This window comes from Protopterus annectens, chromosome 12.part0 (genome assembly GCF_019279795.1).
Source record: "Protopterus annectens isolate FY-2018-M chromosome 12.part0, PAN1.0, whole genome shotgun sequence".
In the NCBI taxonomy this organism is placed as follows: Eukaryota; Metazoa; Chordata; order Ceratodontiformes; family Protopteridae; genus Protopterus; species Protopterus annectens.
In genome coordinates, this window is record NC_056746.1 from 477,533,587 (window position 1) to 477,554,128 (window position 20,542).

General features: G+C 41.2%; 1 protein-coding gene across 7 annotated transcripts in view; it reads right to left on the bottom strand.

The window, feature by feature from the left end:
• Positions 1-20,542, bottom strand: part of EPN2 (epsin 2) — a 978,978-nt gene that overhangs the window by 362,391 nt on the left and 596,045 nt on the right. For all 7 annotated transcript variants that reach the window (XM_044089576.1, XM_044089572.1, XM_044089573.1 and 4 more), the window contains one exon: positions 1,216-1,398. In XM_044089576.1, the coding sequence (XP_043945511.1) occupies positions 1,216-1,398 (183 nt within the window). The remainder of the gene's footprint in view (positions 1-1,215; positions 1,399-20,542) is intronic.

The window sequence follows — 20,542 nt, forward strand, 5'->3', positions numbered from 1 at the left end:
GTTTTTTGGTTTTAAACCAAATGGCTGCAGTTTTTAAGCAGCTACATGTCTGAATGTGCACACCTTACAAAACACTACACTTTCGTACAGAAGGACAATGTAGACTGAAAGTGCAGGCATTAGCATGACCCACAGTTAGGACTCTAGAACTGAGGTTGATTCACAGAGAAGGGCAGCATTTTATTTTATTTTACAGTGAACCTTTGCAGACTACTACACTCTGATAGCATTGCACCACTTTAGTTATGTGACTGACAGTCTTGTATACACTTTACCTTTCCAACTAATACACTTCTCATGCAAAGCTACCAACAGCAGTTATTTTCTACATTACTACACTCAGCTGGCTTTACTTCGTGAAAAAAACTGCATTTTTTGATCTTTAATTATGCCACTTGCTATTTTAGCTCTACTGGTAACATTTTTTATAACGGAGTACTGCTTAATCAAGTTTTTCTTTGTTTCCCTAAGGTGCTTGGCTGCAGTTTACAACCCCCACAGCTTGTTTAACACCTTGCTAAGATAGTAAATGCATCCTAAAGAAGAGTTTTTTACATGCTAATTAGATTTGCCTCATGGGTTGTTCCTGTAATTCCATTGTACGACTTGTCTACATATACCTGGTTTTTAACATTTGTACTTATTTCTGAAGAAGTTTTTATACAATAAAGAACAAAAGTGCGCTCAAATATCTGTTCTGGAGTTTATTTCTCTTCATTCAATCAAAACTCTTGCTTCAATATATTTTTATTATTTTTGTTTTTGCTTTTGTATTAGTTTCAAGTACCGCATTAGACATAGAGCAGAAGTGCTGTTTATATATATATATATATATATATATATATATACACACACACACACACACACACACACACACACACACACACACACACACACACACAAATATGGGGCAATAAACTAAATGTTATGATCTTCTGCTACAATGGCCTTTTCAGCAACAGGTCAGGGAACTTTTAAGAAACAGAACAAAGAACCTTCCTAGGAATCAAAAACATTTGGGAGTTATGCCAGAAACCTCTCAGGTATCCTGTATTTCTCACATAGGCAATTAAAGTTTCAAATACAGCAAACACTATCAGATCCCTTGCTCTAAAATCCAATCATCTTTTTGAATTTAATTCATGACTACTACAAATAATGCAAGCAAAACAATTCCGATGCTTAGTCAAAACTCCAAAGACAAAGTGTGCTTACCAGGAGTGGAAACAGGTTGCCGGGAACTTGATGCAGTTACTGTTGCCCATGCATCTACACCAGCTTTAGGTGCAGAAGATGTGGACTGCTTGGAAGTCCATGGATCAGTACTTTTAGGAATTTTCTGTGAAACAGATGATGGTGATGCACCCCAAGGATCACTAGAAGCAGCTGGTTTGGTACCTAAACAAAAACATAACCATCACACATAACATCAAATCTGCATGTTTCATAAATAAAACCTGACCCAAGAAACATGCTTTTAAATAATTACTCACTGTTTCACTGTACCAGTAAAGTACAGTAATGGTTTGCTTGGAAAAAACCCAAATCTAAAGACTTAGGATGAAAAGAAACAAAAAGCTGATCAGATTTATGAAAAGTTTGTCTTATCCAAATAATATCAGAATTGCCTAAGCAAAACCCAAGGTGTGCAAAAGCTTCTCAGGAATTGGAACATCTTGAATAGTTCCTTGAGCAAAGAGGCCCTGAAGTACCTCGGAAAAAGGACAATTGTTCCTAAGGAGGCTGAAGAATGCCCAAAAAGGGAGGGGGGGCTGGAAAGCTTCAAAACATGTAATAACCCTGGTGAATTATGGAAAGAACCCATGAGTCTTGGATGACCTTCACCCAAACAGGAAGCGACAGGGAAAGATGCGGAGAAAGAGGAATGTGACCAAGAATAACAGGCTAGTCAGACACCACTTAGTTTGTCAGGAAAAGGAGGCTTCTAAGTAGCAGTTTGGGAAGCCACGCTTTTTACCTTTAGCGGCAGGCAAGACCATCTACGGACAAAGGCAGACTCACTGGGTACAGGGGCAACAAAAATATGCTTCAACTCCCATTAAGGCCTTGGCCTTTTCTTGCGGAAACTTAAACAACTCAGCAGCAGCAGCACCACCAAACAAATGCTTATTATCCAAAAGAGCATCCATCAGTTCAGCCTTGATATCATCAGGTAAAGGCTGAAGTAAGCCAGGAATACCTACTCAAAACAGATCCAAAAGCAGCAGTCCTACATGAAGCATCAGCTGCATCATATCTGCATTTAATGGAATGGTGAGCTACTTGGGAGGATGTTCCAAGTAATGCAATAGCAGAGGCCTTCCCCTCAGAACCAGGAAGATCATAAATAGCCCGACAGGCTTGAGAGAGAAAAGCCAAACTGTACCTAGTCATATATGTATGATAGTTAACAGCTCTAAAGGTTAGGGTAGCAGAATTGTACACCTTCTTACCCAGTCTCTCCATGGTTCTGCTGTCCTTATCAGACGGCAGCAATTTAGTGGAAGGCAATAATTTGGAAGGCTTATCAGAAGCCACTGACACCACAAAGGGGTCAGCAGTGGGGCACTTGTACAGAAACTTGCAATCCTTGGGCACTTTAGAAAACCTGTCAAGTTTTTGTTTGGGGGCAGGAGGTTGAGAATCAGTAGAAAAAACACCCAGCAAGGCAACAAGAACCGGAGGAACAGGAGGCGGCCTAGAAGAGACAATTTGCAAAAGCTCATAGTACCTCAGAGGTTCTTAGGTGTTTACTAGGCTAATGACCTAGCTTAGCCATGCATCCCAAATCTCTGACAAGTTCTGATAGCCTTGATAAGTGTAAGCATGGGCCTGGGAAATGAACCATTTACAGATTACCACTGTCCATTAGAGACATAGGTGCAAAGCTAGGGATGAATTTCCGGTTTCCCATCCAATTGTTTAAGTTGCACTTGAATTTGGTTACAAAGAAATTCTGCCTCACATGGATGGGGAGCCTGTTCCATAGTTGGGGTAGTCTCTGGGATACATACGTATCTCTCCAGTAGGTCCTATTTATATCACAGGCAAGGTTTAAGTCTTTAGAATGGGTAATTCTAGTGCTGTTTGTTCTGTGGATATGCACGAGGTCCACCAAAGTGGGGTCTGACAATGCCCTGTATGCCAGGCATAGATCTCCCCTCAAAAGTCTGTAGGGTACAGAATACAGGGATAGGGCCTTGAGTTGGTCTGCATAGGACATATTACTTACGCCCGGTACTCTTTTTTTCAGGAACCTCTGTGGGCATTCCAGTTATTAGATATGCCTAGTTAGGTACATACCAAAGGGAGCATTATACTCGATGATAGGTCTGATGAATGCCGAATACAGTGGTACAATGACTTCCTTGGACTTAGATGCCATACCTTTGTTTATAAGTCGCGCAACATAGAATTATTTCCTCACCACTGTAGACACGTGATGATCAAAGGATAGATTACTATCTCTGTGTGTCCCTAAGCCCCTGACAACAGGGTCAGTTCTAAGGGGTGTGTTGTCAATATGATAGTTACCAGGGATACATGACTTCCCAAATGATACTATTATGCATTTCTTGGCATTTGGTTTTAGTCCATTGCTCTGACACCAATTGTTTGTCTGTGTCAGCCCCTCCTAGAGAACATTTGTGTCAATGTGAGATTCAATGACAGCTCCTAATTTGCAACCATCTGCAAATTTAGTCAGCCAGAGACCACTGACATTAGCCTTGACTTCTGAGAAGTAAATGTCAAAAAGGAGTGGCCCAAGGACTGATCCCTGAGTGACTCCACTTGTGACTGGCCTCCCTGAAGAGGTGGACTCCCCAATTCTAACTTCATGGGTCCTGTCCCTGTCTGTGAGCCAGTTGGCTATCTACTGGGTGACATATGGGTTTGTAGCTAACCTCTTGAGTTTGTCAACAATACCCGAGTGGGGTATTGTGTCAAATGCCTTGGCCAGGTCAAGGTAGACAGTGTGAACGACTATGCCCTCATTCATTGCTTTGGTGACCTACTTGAAGACGTCCACCAGGTTGAGTAGGAATGATCTTCCCTTGACAAAACCAAACTGGGTTAAGTCCAGTGTCTGGAGGTTTACTATATCTCTACTGATCATCTCCATGATAACTCTTTCCATGGCTTTACATACAAGACTAGTGAGATTTATGGGTCTGTAGTTTCCAGGCTCTGTAGGTGACCCACTTTTGTGCAGAGGGATGATTGTTGCCTTTCTCCATACATGAGGCACGAAGTCTGTTTGGAGGCTACAGTTAAATAGTAATTCCATGGCGCTGACATGTTTCATGCTATTTAGAAGGCATCCTGGGATATTGTTTGGGCCCACTGATGCAGTGTTCTTGGTCTTAGAGAGAGCATTAAGGACCTGTTCCCTAGTGATAGTAGGGGGGAGATGATATTTCCTGAGGGAAGGTTGAGGGGGAGAGAGGGGTAAAGCTGGAGCTGAATTTATCAGCCAGGAGGTTTGCTGTATGTTCTGGCTCAGTATAGGTGACTATTTACAATGAGGTCTGCACACGACTGTGTATTGTCTTTGAGGTTGTGGACATAGCTAAAGAATGCTTTGTGGATGTCCTTGGCCTGGGAGGCCAAACTTACCTCACATTTGGCTTTGGTAGACTTCATTTGTCTTTTGAGTTGTTTGTTTAGTTTGATGAGATACTTGAAGAAAATCCCATCTGAAAAACGCCATCATTCTGGAAACAGTATCACCAAATAAAATCTCCTCAAAAGGAGAGTCAGAACTGATGAGACTCTTCTTCCTCAGAACAATAGTCAAGAGGTGAAGGAATCTGGGAGGAATAAGTCAGGGATTCTTTGCCAGAATCAGCAACATCCTCCTCAGAAGAATCCTGCTCCCTAGGCCGCTTAAGAGGGGTAGAAGACCGGGGAGGGGGGACAGGAACAGAAACACCCTGTGGAGGCTTGAGAGCCATAAGGGCATTAAGCCTCGAGTGAAGTTTGTCCATTCACCCTGAGGATCTTTGGGAGCAAGCAAGACAAGTTTAGCTTTCTGCTTCTTTTTCAGTGGGATGCAAGCCTTGAAAAATTTTGGAGGATCTGACCCCTGATGGCTCTCAATAATGGCAGTCGGGACATCTTCCCTACTAAAACTTGAGGAACATCCTTAAGCCCTTAAGTAATAATCTGCTGCGGTTCCCCCTGTGCATCCGAAGTGGACGTCTGCAAAACACCCATGGACGTGTGTGGTGTTAGGTCCATGCTAGCCTCTGAAGCAGTTGCTGGACTGGAATCAGAGAAAGAAACTAGATGCTCCTCCGGGATTTCATCAGCCTCAAGAGAGAGAAATCCAGTAGAGACAGTACAGCCAAAGAATTAGACCTAATTTTTTGGCCTTTTTCTTCATAGATGGCTGGCCCTTGGGCTGCAGACCTCCCAACCGTTCCGAATTACTTGGTTTTTACCGTGTTTTGGGGTCCAAATAAGGGGGTGCCACGATTCCTGAGTGGCACCCCTTCATTTCCGATTTTTTTTCTTTTTTTTTAAATTTTCGCGCTGTCGGAGCTGAATTCATCACGTGTGCAATGACGTCAGCTCTGTCAGGCTACCAGCCAGTCGGAATTGAGCTCAAATCATCATTTCCGGCTGGCTGAATTGAATTGCAAGCTGGCGGGAATGGGGAACAGCAGAGGAACTTGTGAGCGGTGCTGAAACGGCGGGAATGGGGAACAGAACAGCAGAGGAACTTGTGTGCAGGCCAGGAAGCTGAAACAGCAGAGTTTGCCGAGCCGGGAACTACTCAGGGCAGAGTTTGCGAGCAGGGATTAATGGCAGCAATGACAGAGGAATGTGAACTACTCAGGGTAAGGAACCACTCGTTATTCAGAGTAAGGTGTGTGTGCGTGTGCATGTGTGTGTGTGTGTGTGTGTGTGTGTGTGTGTGTGTGTGTGTGTGTAAATGCCCCCATATAATACACTTGGTGGCTAGAGGTATTCAGGCTCAAACCCTGTACCTTTGGTACAGGGTAAAAAGAGCCTACTATCCCTAGCCACCACCATTTCTGAGTGAGTTGAGAGCTGTGATAAGAAGGGAGAACATTTTTTTTTCTGCTAACAGTTGAAAGTTATGCTCTGAGCTTTGTCCAGATTTTTTTTGTACTAAGAGTTGAGAGAGCTATGATGAGAAGTAAGAACATTTTTTTTGTGCTAAGAGTTTAGAGCTATGATAAGAAGTGAGCACACAATTTGTATTCCCCCATTATTGTTTTTGTGCTAATAATTCAGAGATATGGTGAGTGAGAAGTGAGAACTGAATTTGTATTCCCCCATTATTGGCTTTGTTGTTTGTCCATGTTTTTTGTGTTGAGGTTAAGAGCTATGTTGAGAAGTGAGAGATGAATTCACTAAATGATGGCTATTAAGTTTCAGTCTTCCTATCTTTCAGGCAGCTGCTGATTTGGGATAGTGGTATGTTGTTCTGACTGTAGTGCATACAGTCCTGGGTTCAAAACCTCCCAGTGAAATGCATGATGGTAACACAACGTTTTATTCTAGCAACTTTACAAAATTATACAAGCAATGTTTAAAATGTGTCCCTGGTTTTTGACCTTTTGTCCCCCCCCCCCAAAAAAAATGAAACTGAAAATAAGTGCGAGACGCTGTGCAAGATGCTTACGGCTTACACTACTGTCATTCTATTTATATTGTGGGTGTGGAAGCAGACTTTTATGATGGAAAAGTTCTGAATTGGGCAGTTTTGTCATTATTGGTTCATGTGTTTTGTTTCATTGCCTACAGTACAGATTACTGGTAAAATGTTCAAACAATAAATTTAAAATGCGCTCTAACATGTGTGTTGTATTATACAAGGAATATAATTTAATAAAGTCAGGAAGGTGTATAAAGAAAAGAACACATGTATGTTTCTTGTTTTGTGTGCAAGGGGCCAATGATTTGAAAACAGCCCAAAGGTAATCTTTATCCACCACTGGCCAGATGCATTTTCTTTGGATGTGGTGTGGTTTTCAATGCTGTTTCAAGGGCAAAGAAGTTTTAATGTCAAGCCTGTTTTCATTGTGAGACAGTATTGCTCCGTTTACCAGATGATGTCTCTGCATTGTTGTGCTGTAAAATGTAAAAATAAAATCCAAATCATTGTAGAAGTAAAGCAGTATGCATACATTAGTGTTTATGGTAAATGGGGCGAAATAGCCAGGTAACGGGACATTGGAACGCCTGCAGGGGGACTCTGGTGCCATGTTTTGGTTGTCTGTTCTTCAGTTTGCGTTCAAAAGTTGGTATCCCACAATTCCATTGGAGTGGGTGGGGTTACATAATTATGTATGCAAATTAGATGCTAATCAGCGTACAGATTTGTACCTATTTTTCATGGGCCTTGTCCAGATTTTTGATGTTTCCAGGTTGAGAGGTATGCTGGGAAGACCCCTCCATGTTATCTTTAACCAACAATTTAAGTAGTTAGATCTCAAGATAAATCGCTAGGAAAGAAAGCAGACTCCTCGATGTCTTAGGAGGAAGGACTAAATTCTCACAAGACATATGGTCGTGTGAGGTGCTTAAACAGAACAAACACTGCTTGTGACGATTGTTATGGGGACTCTGTCTCCCGCACTGACATTTCCCCTATCTGAATGACATGAAACCCAACAAGATAACAAGGCAAACATAAGATGAATAAAATCAAAAACCCCAATGGGACGATTATCTGAAAGTGGTAGACCCAGCAGATGAAGAGGCATTCAGACCGACAACTGAAAATGCCATTTGGACTGGCAGCAAAGAAGTTCTGAGGATGGTATGTCCGGATGTCAGCTTTATGCCCTATGCCATGCACGGGGAGCATAAGTGTGATGTATGGTGTACACTTAATCAAAAGGCTCTGGTATACTGGCTAGACATCAGGCTGCCCTTAGCAGGGAGTCCTTATTGTAAATAATACTGCAGCAGTGATATGGAAGGCCATCAGCAGATAACATCAAGAATAAGAAATTGTGGGTTCAGCATTAGTAACAAAAGATTCCAAAAAGTATTTTCCCCAGTGTGTTTCTTTCAATAACGTGACATATTCCAGAAAGAGAGCTCAGTCCACTGAGGATGAATGATAAGTGCAACAAGAGTAATTGTTTACACTGTAAGTCCATGTTTAATTTTTTTTCCTTAATACACAACACGCTTTATGCACATGCTACCTGTACTTCAAAATGCATCTTAAAGCCTGCTAGTAGAACAGTAACAAACTGCTGTTTTTGTTTTTTTTTCTTTTTACTATATTTTAGTGAACGTTAACTTATTCTGCAGAACTTCCTTCCATAAAGTAATTCAGTATGCAGTACTTCACCAGTACACAAAATCTTAAAAAATACTACTTTTAGTTGTACTTCAATGTAATTATTTTGCAGTTATACAATGTTTAAATGGTTCTGGAATTCAAATGTTTACAAACATTTCGTAATTTTTGAAGTAACCTGTGCCTTTTCACTGTTTCTCAGCACATCAAAAAAGAAAAAAAAAAGCAAGTAAAAAAATAAACTGCTTGTCATGTGGGATTCCAATTACACCAAAATCAATTATACAGCTAGTCTAACCTGAAAGTTCAGTTGCATTAGGATCTTACCATAAATGTAGATGTTTGAGTACAGTCACTGTTGCAGTCATAAGGACATTCTGCCTTCAGGTAGACTGACTGGTTGGACCAGACTTCCAGAGCCCTACACTGCCTAAAGGCTTTGGTTGACACCCTCCCACTGCCACATAAGGATGCCGGTGGAAAAACATGGGTGTCTCCGATCATTCTTGCCCTGGCAAAGGCAAATGAAAAGACCTTGGCAACAAAGCCCTACTGAACTAACAGGGGACATTCCCCTATGCCACTGATACACCTCAGACATTCCCAATCTCTCTCTCCTGGAAGTATGGCAAAGAAAAAGGAGAAGGGGGGCTGTAAGGAGATGAGATGGAAGGTGTAAACTGGATAAGATGGGAAGCTACCCAATCCAAACAAATTTAACTGCTGCAGTCTTTGCTTCTTGGAAAGATTTTCAAAGCAGGAAACCAAAGAGTGGATGGCAGAAACTATGTTAGGACAGTCCGCACTGCAGGATGGGTGAGGCAAATCCAACCCTTGCTCTCGAGGCTGTTCCCACCACCAGTCTGTGCTGCATGCAGAATGTGTGCACAAAGGACCAGATGGCAGCATCTAGGATAGCTTCCATACTTGTCCCTCTGAGGAATGCTGTAGTGTCTATAGTGTCCCTAATGAAATGGGCTTTGACATGCGCAGGAACACATTCGTCATGAGCAGAGCAGCACTACGAAATGCAATGTGCAAGCCATTCGGAAAGAGTTGTTTTTTTTTACTGACTGGTTTACCTTTCTTTCCCATTTACCAAAGAACGACATAACTGGTCTGTTTTTCTGAACTCTTAGTCATGTGTAACCTGAAACTTGACGGTCAATGCACATCAAGAGAATGAAGTTTTTTTTCTTTGTTTTGAGGGTTAGAGAAGAACAGTGGCAGATGAATGGTTTGATTGAGGAATAACTTTTGTGACCACCTTAGGCATAAGTGGGATTAGTACAAAAGAAAGGGTTCTTCCAAATCAATGCCTGTAGTTCTGAGATCTGTCAAGAACAGCATCTTCAGAAATAAGAAGTGACGGAATGCAGATGCTGGTTCAAAGGGAGCCATGGTCCGTTTCATTAAGATCTCATGGTCAAATAATATCTTTTCCTGGTATTCTAAGATGCAAAACTCCATTTAGGAAATGACTTTCTGAAGGTCAGGAGTACAAGGGTGGTTTCCCTGGCTAGGCAGCCTGAAATATCATGAACAGGGACCTTTAAAAATGCAAAAGAAAGGCCAGTTTTTAAAGGCCTGACAGGTAGTCCCAGCACCACTACCATATGAGCCTTATACCATATGTGCCTTATTTTTGTCTTTATCTCACCAGAGACAGAATCTTTTCCACTTTACCAAGTAGGAGTCCCTTGTATTTGGTTTTCAAGTTTCCTCACCATAACCTCATAATTCAGTAGCTCAACAGGTAGCACACCCCTGACATTACAGTATGGTACTTGGGGGTGTTATACAGCAATTCCTCACACCTGAATTGTCACACATTCCAGCATTAGGGGATGCTACAATCCTGAATGTGGCATGCTTCAAAACCAAGATCCCAACTGCCTGAACTGGTGGATGTAAAACATCTCATGGCACTTGTTGAAAACATTTGAATTCAATATTTATAAGTAATATATTTACACATCATATATTTCACATTATTCATATTTTAACATAACATTTTCATACATTTAACATCAAACAAACAAAAAACAAACATCTTTCACTTTTCTTCTTCTTACAATTCACCGTCCCCACACTTTTCTCCACAACCATTACCTTATTCTCCTTAACATTACTGTACAATCCCTGGTCCCATACATTTGACTGAAGACTCAAAATGTTTAAAACTCAAAATATTTAAAAAGGGAACCTTCCACTATTGTACAATCTTGGAGTTGGCATATATAATTAGCAAAGGGTGTGGGGTGCTGGGGAGCTTGCCCCCCTACATTAAATGTTTGAAATTTTAAGTTTCAACATTTTGAACTTTTGATATTGTGATAGATCTGTACAATTTAATTTGTTATACAACTCCTTACACCTGCACCATCATACGTTGAATACTGTCCCATCAAAATTCAATGCAGTTTTTTTCTCTTTGCATACTTCCAACACCCTTATGTTCCCCCCACATAACATGTCCATGTTTATTTCCAGTGAACTGTCATATGAATACTCGTCTTGAAATTTTTCCCCCAAAACATTTCATCTTCACACACTATATTAAGACATGCTCCATAGTTTCCTCGGTATCATAACTTTTACATAGTCTTTTCTATCTGCTGCTTATATCTCATTTGTCCCTTTACAAGCAACTTGCCCAACATTAAACTCCACAGAAAATCACTTATTTATTCCACTTCTTAGAACCTTTCCTGCATCTTTTTTCTAAACATCTTCCCTCTACTAAATGTTGGCTCAAGGACAGAACCCACATGGTTAGAATTGCTGGAGCCATGTCAGACTCCAAACCAGTTACAACTGGTGTCCCACAAGGCTCAGTCCTGGGACCTCTCTTGTTCGGTATATATTTCTCGGAGGTACAGGCCAACACGGAAGGACTGTGGCTGACCAAGTTCGCAGATGACTGCAAACTGGACGCCATAATCGACTCTCCAGCCGACACAAGCATCCTCCAAAAGGGCCTCATAGAAACAGACAACTGGTGCCAGAGCCATGGCCTCAAGCTAAATGCCAAAAAGTGTATAGTCATCCCCTTTAGCAAAAATAAAGTGCCCACAAATTACCACATAGGTGGTAATCCATTAAGTACAGAAGTAGTAATTAGGGACCTGGGGACCCAAGTTGATAGCAATCTCTCATTTGACAACCACGTGGCCAAAGTGGTTAGAAAAACATTTTATATAGCCCACCTAATCATGAAGGGATTCACATCTAGATCAGGGGAGGTCATCGTGCCTCTTTACTCATCCCTCATCAGGCCCATAATTGAGTACAATGCCCCTTTTGGGATGTACCTTAACAGACACCTGCAGCAACTGGAAAGACCCCAAAAGTACCTCACCAAGAGGATCAAAGGGCTCAAACAGATGCCATATGCTGCCCGGTTAAAGAAACTCCAGCTCTACTCAGTGGCATACTGCCTGAGGCGATCTGTGCCTGACGTATAAAGCCATGTCCAACCCGGAATTAATGGACATGCTGCACCTCAGAAAATCCAAATCCCATCGAGCCACGACTCGAGAGACTTGAACCTCAGCACTGAAATAAATAGGACATGCTGGAGGGACAGATTCATAACCCAGAGGCTCCCTTCACTCTGGAATAAAATCCCAGTCCAGGTTAGGCAGAGTCCCTCATTGACTCTTTTCAAGAGGAATCTTAATGAGTGGATGGGAGATCATAGGTTTACCCCGGGTATCACTTCTGTGTCACTGTTAGACAGAGGCACAGTATACTAACCTTGAAAAAGGGCATAGCAAAATAAATTTAAAATGGGTTGCGAAAGCCAAACACATTCTGGCTAGGCTTATAAATGCCCTAGGGCAGATAGCCTAGTATGAACTTATGACCCTATAACATTTCTCTACTAGTGACTCTCACCAACATTTTTTTTATCCCCTGAAAGGCTACTTTCAATCTCCATAACCTCATTTTATTTCTGTATTTATTTCTTTACTTACAGTACTCTGTTAATGTTTTCCTAACTGAACTCAACCTCTGTGTTCCAAAACAATTCATCTCATTCCTTTGTTCCATCCTAATACTAACAAAGATGACAAAAAAAAAAAAACACCATTAACACATTCCCACTAACTTTTCTGACAAAACATAACACTCCACTTAATTTAGTTCAACTCTGAATGGCATATCATCTCTAATAACTATTTCTTTATGTGCTGGAAAGGCAATATTCCCCTCACCCATATAACTGAACTTTCTTAATATGTACCTATACATTATAAACACGTTAAAAGCTTTCCATATCACAGCACTACTACTAACTTCCTTCAAAATCTCATCCCCTATTTCATTCTCATTTCTTGTTCCCCAAACCTTATACTGAATGCACTTGTTTCCAGTATAGTTTAAAAAAAAAAAAAAAAAGCCCAACCCTTTGGCCACACTCCCAAAACCCAATCCAACTTCCCTTAATACAGCTTTCGGTACCCAAATAATTTCCTAGATGCATTTTTTATTTTTCATTGTAACCACCAAATCATCAGCATATGCCATAAACTGAGGTACCTTTTCTCTTACTACTATCTCTCAGCTTGCTTCATTTGCTTCCCTACTGCTCTCACCACCACAGCATTCATTACTAAAGCAAACAGCATCCCTACTTGTAGGACAACCTTGTTTCAGCCTTTTCTGCAGTTTAATTTTCTTGCGTGTTCATTCATCTGCATCATCCTACTCCATATGTATGCTCATATATATTGTAAACTTTTATTACTTTACCATTCAAATTATAACTCCTCAATACCTCCCACAATTCCTTGCACTTTACACTGTGAAATGCTTTCTGCACATCATATACTACTACCCTTCCCCACCCCCCACTAGAGAATCCACTACTACAATTATCATCAACAGGATATTTTTAGTTTGCTCTACCGTTGTCCTATATATTCCATTATATACTATTCATCCCATCACCTTAGATAAGCCCACTTGTACAATCTTTATAAAATTCTTGCAATCTGTTACTTCCTAATGTTATAGGTAGCCAGGTCTTTGTCTGCATGCATGTGTGCATCTGTCTCTCTCTCGCCTCTTTCCTTTAAAAATGCATTTTATAGCACCCATACATATAAATTCGTTTTCCATCCCCTCTCTTAAACATTCACTTAATACATTCACAAACAAATTCCTTTCTCTTTCCTAATTTATTGTAAAAGCATATCCTAACACATCCAGGCCTGAAGAATTACTTCAACTGAATTTAATATCTTCTCTATCACTTGCACCATTATCACTTTTGCCAGTTCCTGAACTTCCTCTCCTGTTATTTCTGCCAGCTGTCATCTCCTCCTGTTCTTTCCCTTTACTCACTCATACATTTTTTCCACATACCTCTCCAAAACTTCTAAATTCCTTTACTGTACTCCCAGCTATTTCTCCATTTCCAATCTTCCTTATTCACATTTTACACATTTACCCAATAAAGTCATCATAGGTTTATTTAAAATATTTATTTAATATTTGTTTTCTGGGGTACAGCACATCTCCACGGACCTTACATAGTTACTTACTAGGCTACCAATCCATGAGAATCTTAAGAAGCATTGGCAAGTACTTGGCAGCTGCCCTTGTGGGCCATTTTAAGCTTAGGAATTTCCCTTTCTGTGCTTGAATTAACCTATCCCATTTTGTTATAGTTTGGTCTTTCCTATCCCATGGTCGATAAAAAAGGTTATGTACTTGCCATAACGTTCTGTCTTGTCCATTTTTATTCTACCTCAACTGTTGGGTTTAGATTCAACCCTCATATCTGACTAGGCCGCTTCTTCCAGATCACAGAACACAAACTCTCAAGCTCCTCCCTTCACCCACAATGCCCCAGTCAACATACATACCTCAGATCTTGTCTGATGCCTGTAGACCTAAACAGTAGTAGAGAATCAGATAATAATGGAATCTGGGACTAGAACAAAGAAACACGGGTAAATTCAATATCCTATGATCTTTCCAGGAGCATAGAGGGGAGGGTTGGAAGGAGGGAAGTTGAGGAAGAATGAAAACGGACAAGACAGATGCAACGTTATGGTGAGTACATAAGTATTTTACCTGATGTTGTCATTTTCATTCATTCTTCAAATGTTGGGACAGAATCTCCAGCTACCTAAAATCCTGGGAGGACACCAAGGAAGGATATTCTTGAGTACAGCTGAGCCACAGGCAGCTCTTCCCCTAGAAACCAGATCCCATTTTTAATGAGCAATAAAGGTATGAAGATTAGTCCAAGCTGCAGCTTCAAAATATCATCCAAGGAAGTTCTAGTCAAAAAGGTTGAAGAAGTTGCAACAGACCTGGTAGAATGGGCTGTTAGTGGTTTTGGCAAAGGCAAACTCATTTTTTATAAACAAAAGTATACAATCAGTCAATCATTTGGCTAAAGTCACTTTAGAAACTGCTTTGCCCAATTCTGATTCAGAAAAAGAAACAAACTGTTTGGATTTCCTCAAATCTTTAGTTCTGTGATGGTAAAAATGTAACTGTTGCTGAACATCCAACATACGTAACATACATTCTTCTTTGTTTGAAAAATCTGGAAAGAAGACTGGAAGATTGATAGCCTGATTGACATTAGATTCTAACACCACCTTAGGAAGGATTGGTATATAAAGATACACTAGCCTTGTGAAAAATTACATAAGGAGGTTTAGAAGAAAGAGCCTGAAGTTCAGACACTCTTCTGGCAGAAGTAATAGCAACTAAGAAAACAGTCTTCCAGGTTAAAAATCTTAGTTCAGACTTAGCTGATGGCTCAAAAAAGGCCTTGTGGTAAGGCCTGAAGAACAACATTTAAATCCCAAGGAGGAGTAGGATCCTTTAAGGGAAGTTTAAGTAAATATGTTCCTCTTAGAAAGGCTTTGCAAAGCTTAGAAGAAGACAAGGTTGAATTATTTACCCCTATATGAAAGCTTCAAATGGCTGCTAATTGTACTCTTGACAGTTGAGGAGCTAGCCCCCTTCACTTATAATTGTAGCTACAAATTTGACAACCTTAGAAATCAGTGCTGAAAAGGGATCTAAATTCTTTTTAAGTGCCCAAAAAACAAATCTTTTCCATTTACTTTTGTAAACTTTTCTAGCAGAAGCTTTGAGGGATGATAATACAATGTGACCTACAGGGCAAGACAGCCTGTATGTCACATTTTATTATCATCCCTCAAAGCTTCTGCTAGAATAGAATGTGACATACAGGGGAAGGACAGCATGGGCTGTCGAGCAATCAATGGACCTGATGAACCACGCTGTATACTTGAGTCCTGAAATGTCCAGATGAATCATGTCTGTCGAGTGAGACAGTAGGTCTGGAGTTGGATCCAGAATCCAGGGAGGATGTAGAAGACAAGACCAAAGGAAAGGAAACCAGATCTGACGAGGCCTGTAAGGGGTAATGAGGATAACTGTGCTCTTCAATCAAGATGCTTTCTGAAGAAGTTTGGGTATTAGGGGTAATGGGGACCAGATGGACAATGTGAAGTAGGGTGTCCTTCCAGGACTCCTCTACTGTGGGGGTCAGGGCAAAAACCTGTTGCACTTATTGTTGAGGAGAGAAGCAAACAGGATGCAGCATGATTGGTCCCACTGACAGAAAACCATATCCACCACTTTGACTTTGATATTGAAAGAGCACTCGTGAGGCATTAAAATGGACTTGCCTAACTTATCTACAATCACATTGGACTTCCCAGGGATGTGCGTTGCTATTAGAAAGTGACTGGATGAGATCACCCATTGCCATACTCTCATAGTTTCTCGACACAGAGGGTAAGATCTAGTTCCCCCTCGTTTTTTGATATACCATACTACAGACATACTTGTCCTTTGAATCACAATAGTCCCATTTGGAAGAGTGTCTTGGAAGGCCTACAATGCTCGGAAAACAGCTCTCATCTCCAGGACACTGATATGCATATTGGTCTCTTTGAGAAACCATGTTCCTTGGACCGTTCTTCCCAAGAAGTGCCAGCCCTCAATCTGAGAGGCATCCATAGTCACTGTAGCCTTTGGTTGAGGAAGAACAAAGGGACAGGTCTTCTTGTATTTGACCAGAATGAAGCTTGCATTATTTTGATTTGACTGGATAACGGCTGATGAAGACCATTGAGTTGAGAGTGTCCACAGAAGAACCCTCATATGGTACCTTGTCAGCAGTATAACACGGATCTCAATGCTTGAAGTATCAGATGAGCTGAAAGAGAAGAGCTTTGAGTGAATTTTTTTGAACTGGAACTGGACTGCTTGAATCCGGGACAGAGGTAGAGAAGCTGAGTGACAGAACTGAAGAGAGCACCAATGAATTCCAAAGTCTAAATTGGTTTGTGTTGAGATTTGTTGTAATTGCTTGAAATCCCTAGACAAGAGCACAACTGGAGGAAGAAGTCCTGAATTTGAATTAGTTGATGCTTGGTCGGAGCGGTTAGGAGCTGGTCATCCAGATATGGAAACACTCGAAATCCCTGCAGTCTCAAGTGAGCTGCAACTACTGCCATAAACTAACTAAATACCCTGGTGAGACCAAAAGGCAGTGTTCTGAACTGGTAATGAATGGCTCCCAGCCAGAAGCACTGATGTCTCCTGCACTATCTGCTTATTTTGACAAGCTCAATAGATCTTCAGGATGCATACTAACACATCTAGTTGTCCTTGTACAGAAAGTGCAGTATGGACTAAACTGTGACCAGTAGCCCATTGTTGTTATCGAGGGATAAACAAACGTCCAAATAATTAATAGTTTTTCCAACGTCACTGATGGTAAATTAAAAATAAAAACTGATACTTTAATTGAGAAAAATCAAAAAACACATTAAAATCATCAGTGCTGCCCTGCCACATGAAAAACAAATCATCAATAAAATGCTCGTTAAAAAGTATCATTTTGAACAGTGGGTGTGCTACAATGTATTGTTGTTCCCAAGTTGCCATAACTAAACTGGCAAATACTGGGGCAACTCTCGCACCCATGATGCCACCCCTAGTTTGCCTGTAGTACTTGTCATCAAGTTTGAAAAAGTTGTTGTTTAAAACCAATTCTAACAAGTCACAAATGGTAGTCTTCTCAGTGCCAAAGTCAGAAAATTTAATCAAATAATCATGGACTAATTTGATGCCTGTTACTTGACAAATGCTACTGTACAGATTAGGCTAGCTGCTGACAAGCCACCCGGCTTAAATGGCCACATAAATTTAACATGTTTTCTTCTAGCACAGACAGTGTTAATGGATATGGTTTTACATTATTCATATACAGCATGCTTTACTGTTTTTTTTTTTAATGTATTCAGCGGCGTATTTCTTTAAGAGTTTTAGTCTGGTTAATTCATCACTATTGGCTTGTTTTAACGTGTGACTCAAAGTGGGTCTTTTAAAATGAGTTAAGGTTGTTAACATATCATTTTCTGATGAAGTTCCACATTTTCATTAAAGGAAATGAAAGTACAGTTTTGTACCTACCATAAATGTAGATGTTCGAGGATTCCATTGCTGCAGTCCTTACTATTGGGTATAGTCCGCGTCCAGTCGGCCCGAATACCAGAGTATAAGGCTGACGTCGGTCAGGGCGCATTAGACTGACGTCAGTACGTCAGGGTACTAATGCGCATGACCGACGCCATATCCTCAGTCTTTTCTTGCCCCAGATGTCAGAAGACCCTAAAAAGACAAGGCCCAAAATACCTGCACCAAAAACAAGTACAAAATATAAGCATGTAAACTCACCTACACAACCACCCCTAAACACAGAGGGGAAGGAGGGAGGGTAAATTGGACTGCAGCAATGGAATCCTCGAACATCTACATTTATGGTAGGTACAAAACTGTACTATGTTCTTCGTCTCCCATTGCTGCAGTCCTTACTATTGGGTAGAATCCCAAAGCAGAGGTAAGGGAGGCTGGCAAATCATAAAGAAGTAGGAGCTGACAACATGCCTTGCAAAACAGCTGTGGCAAAACCAGCCCTAGACTTAGAGTAGATAGGAAGGTGATAATGCTTAGAGAAAGTATGCACTGAACTCCAAGTAGCTGCTTCCAAAATATCCTTAGTTGCCACCCCCCTTAGAAATGCTGTTGAAGTGGCAGTAGCCCTAGTGGAATGAGGCCTAATCCCAGCTGGAATCTCCTTGCCATGATGGGAATAACAAAATGCAATGCAAAAGCCAATCCACCTAGAAATGGTTTGTTTTGACACAGGCTTGCCCTGTGAACTCAAAGCAAAAGAAACAAACAACTGCTGAGACTGCCTAAAATCCTTAGTCCTGCCTAAATAATAACGCAATTGCCTGTGTACATCTAAAGTGTGCAAAATCTTTTCCCCTTTATTTTGGGGGTCTGCATAAAACGTAGGCAAATGAATAGTTTGGTTTAAAGCCACACTAGAAACCACCTTAGGCATAAAGGAAGGATTAGTACGTAATGATACCCTATCCTTATGGAAAATCAAAAATGGCTCTACTGCCATAAGGGCCTGCAACTCAGACACCCTTCTTGCAGAAGTAATAGCCAAATAGAAAAGCAGTCTTCCATGACAAGTATTTCAATTCAGCAGTAGCCGCAGGCTCAAAAGGTTGTAGAGTAAGTTTTTCCAACACAAAATTGAGATCCCAAGCAGGAGTAGGAGCTCTACGTGGGGGCCTGATATTCTTTGCCCCTCTAAGAAACTGCTTGAACAAAGGATGCGAAAACAATGGTGGGTCACAATCATAGTGAGCCGAAATTGCTGCAGCATGAATCTTAATAGAAGAGAAGGACAAACCTTTGTCCAATAACTCAGTAAGGTATTGAAGAGCCGCACTCAAATTAGGCTCAGAAACCTGCAAATTCTTTGCTGTACTCCAAAATAAAAATCTCTTCCATTTTCTGCGTACACTTTCCTTGTACTAGGTCTTCTAGCTTCCATAATCACATTTAAAACTTGTTGAGGAAGTTGAGACCTGCTGTGCTTCAACACAGAATATGCCAGGCTGTTAGATGAAGAGAGTGAAGCTTGACATTGAGCAGATGACCATCCTGCTGAGATAACAGATGAGGAATCAGAGGCAAAGGCCATGGAGGCTTCCTTACCAGACTCCAGGGGCTGGGTACCAGTGTTGCCGAGGCCAATCTGGAGCTATCAAAATCATCCTTGGCCTGTCTTGTCTGACCTTTAATAGTACCTTTGGAAGAAGAGGTAGAGGAGGAAAGGCATACACATGAAGGTTTTTCCAACTGAAAGACAGAGCATCCACTTTCCAAGCTGTGTGATGAAACCCCTTTGTGCAATACTGTGGCAGCTGGTGGTTTAGTGGAGAAGCGAACAGATCTATGTCTGGAGTTCCCCATGACACTGTCAATTTTTGAAATACATGAAGATCCAGTTTCCACTCGTGGGGATCCATGATTTGTCTGCTTAACACATCTGCTAAGGAGTTCTGTGCTCCTGGCAGAAACCTTGCCTGAAGAGTTAGTTGCAAGCTTAGCGCAGTCTCCCATAAAATCATTGCTTGCCTGCATAGAGGATAAGAATGTGTTCCCCTTGCTTGTTGATGTACCACATGACAGTTGTGTTGTCTGTTAGAATCAACACCTGCCCTGGAAGAAGTAACTCCTTGAAAGCCATTAATGCAAACTGGACTGCTAACATCTCCTTCATGTTGATATGTAGATGCAGTAGTCTGGCAGGCCACTTGTCTTGTATCCATTTTCCATTTAGATGAGCTCCCCAAGCAATGTCCGAGGCATCTGTCGTTAAAATCTGACTCGCCTCTGGCCGGGTCACAGAGAGTCCCTTGTTTAGGTGACATTCCTGAGCCCACCACAAAAATTCTTTCTGAAGGCAAGGTATTATTTGAATGACAGTGTCCAAATCCTGGCAGTGCTGTGTCCATACATTTTTGAGATACCATTGTAGCTTCCTCATATGCAGTTTGGCATTGGGAAGCACCAGAATACAAGATGCCATGAACCCTAATGCTTGAAGGACTGTCCTTGCAGTCAGCACGGACTGATGAGATAGTTGATGGAAGTAAAGTGATAGACTCTGTTGTTTGTCCGGGGTTAAAAAGGCCATCTGGGCTGCTGTATTCAGTCTCACACCCAGAAAGCACATGTCTTGAGAGGGTACTAGACTGGACTTTATTTCGTTCACAGAATACCCTAGGCATCTTAGCACTGCTATAACATGTTCCAGATGCTGTACAAGGTCTTCCTTTTCTTGAGCCAGAATCAGGCAGTCGTCCAAGTAAGGATAGA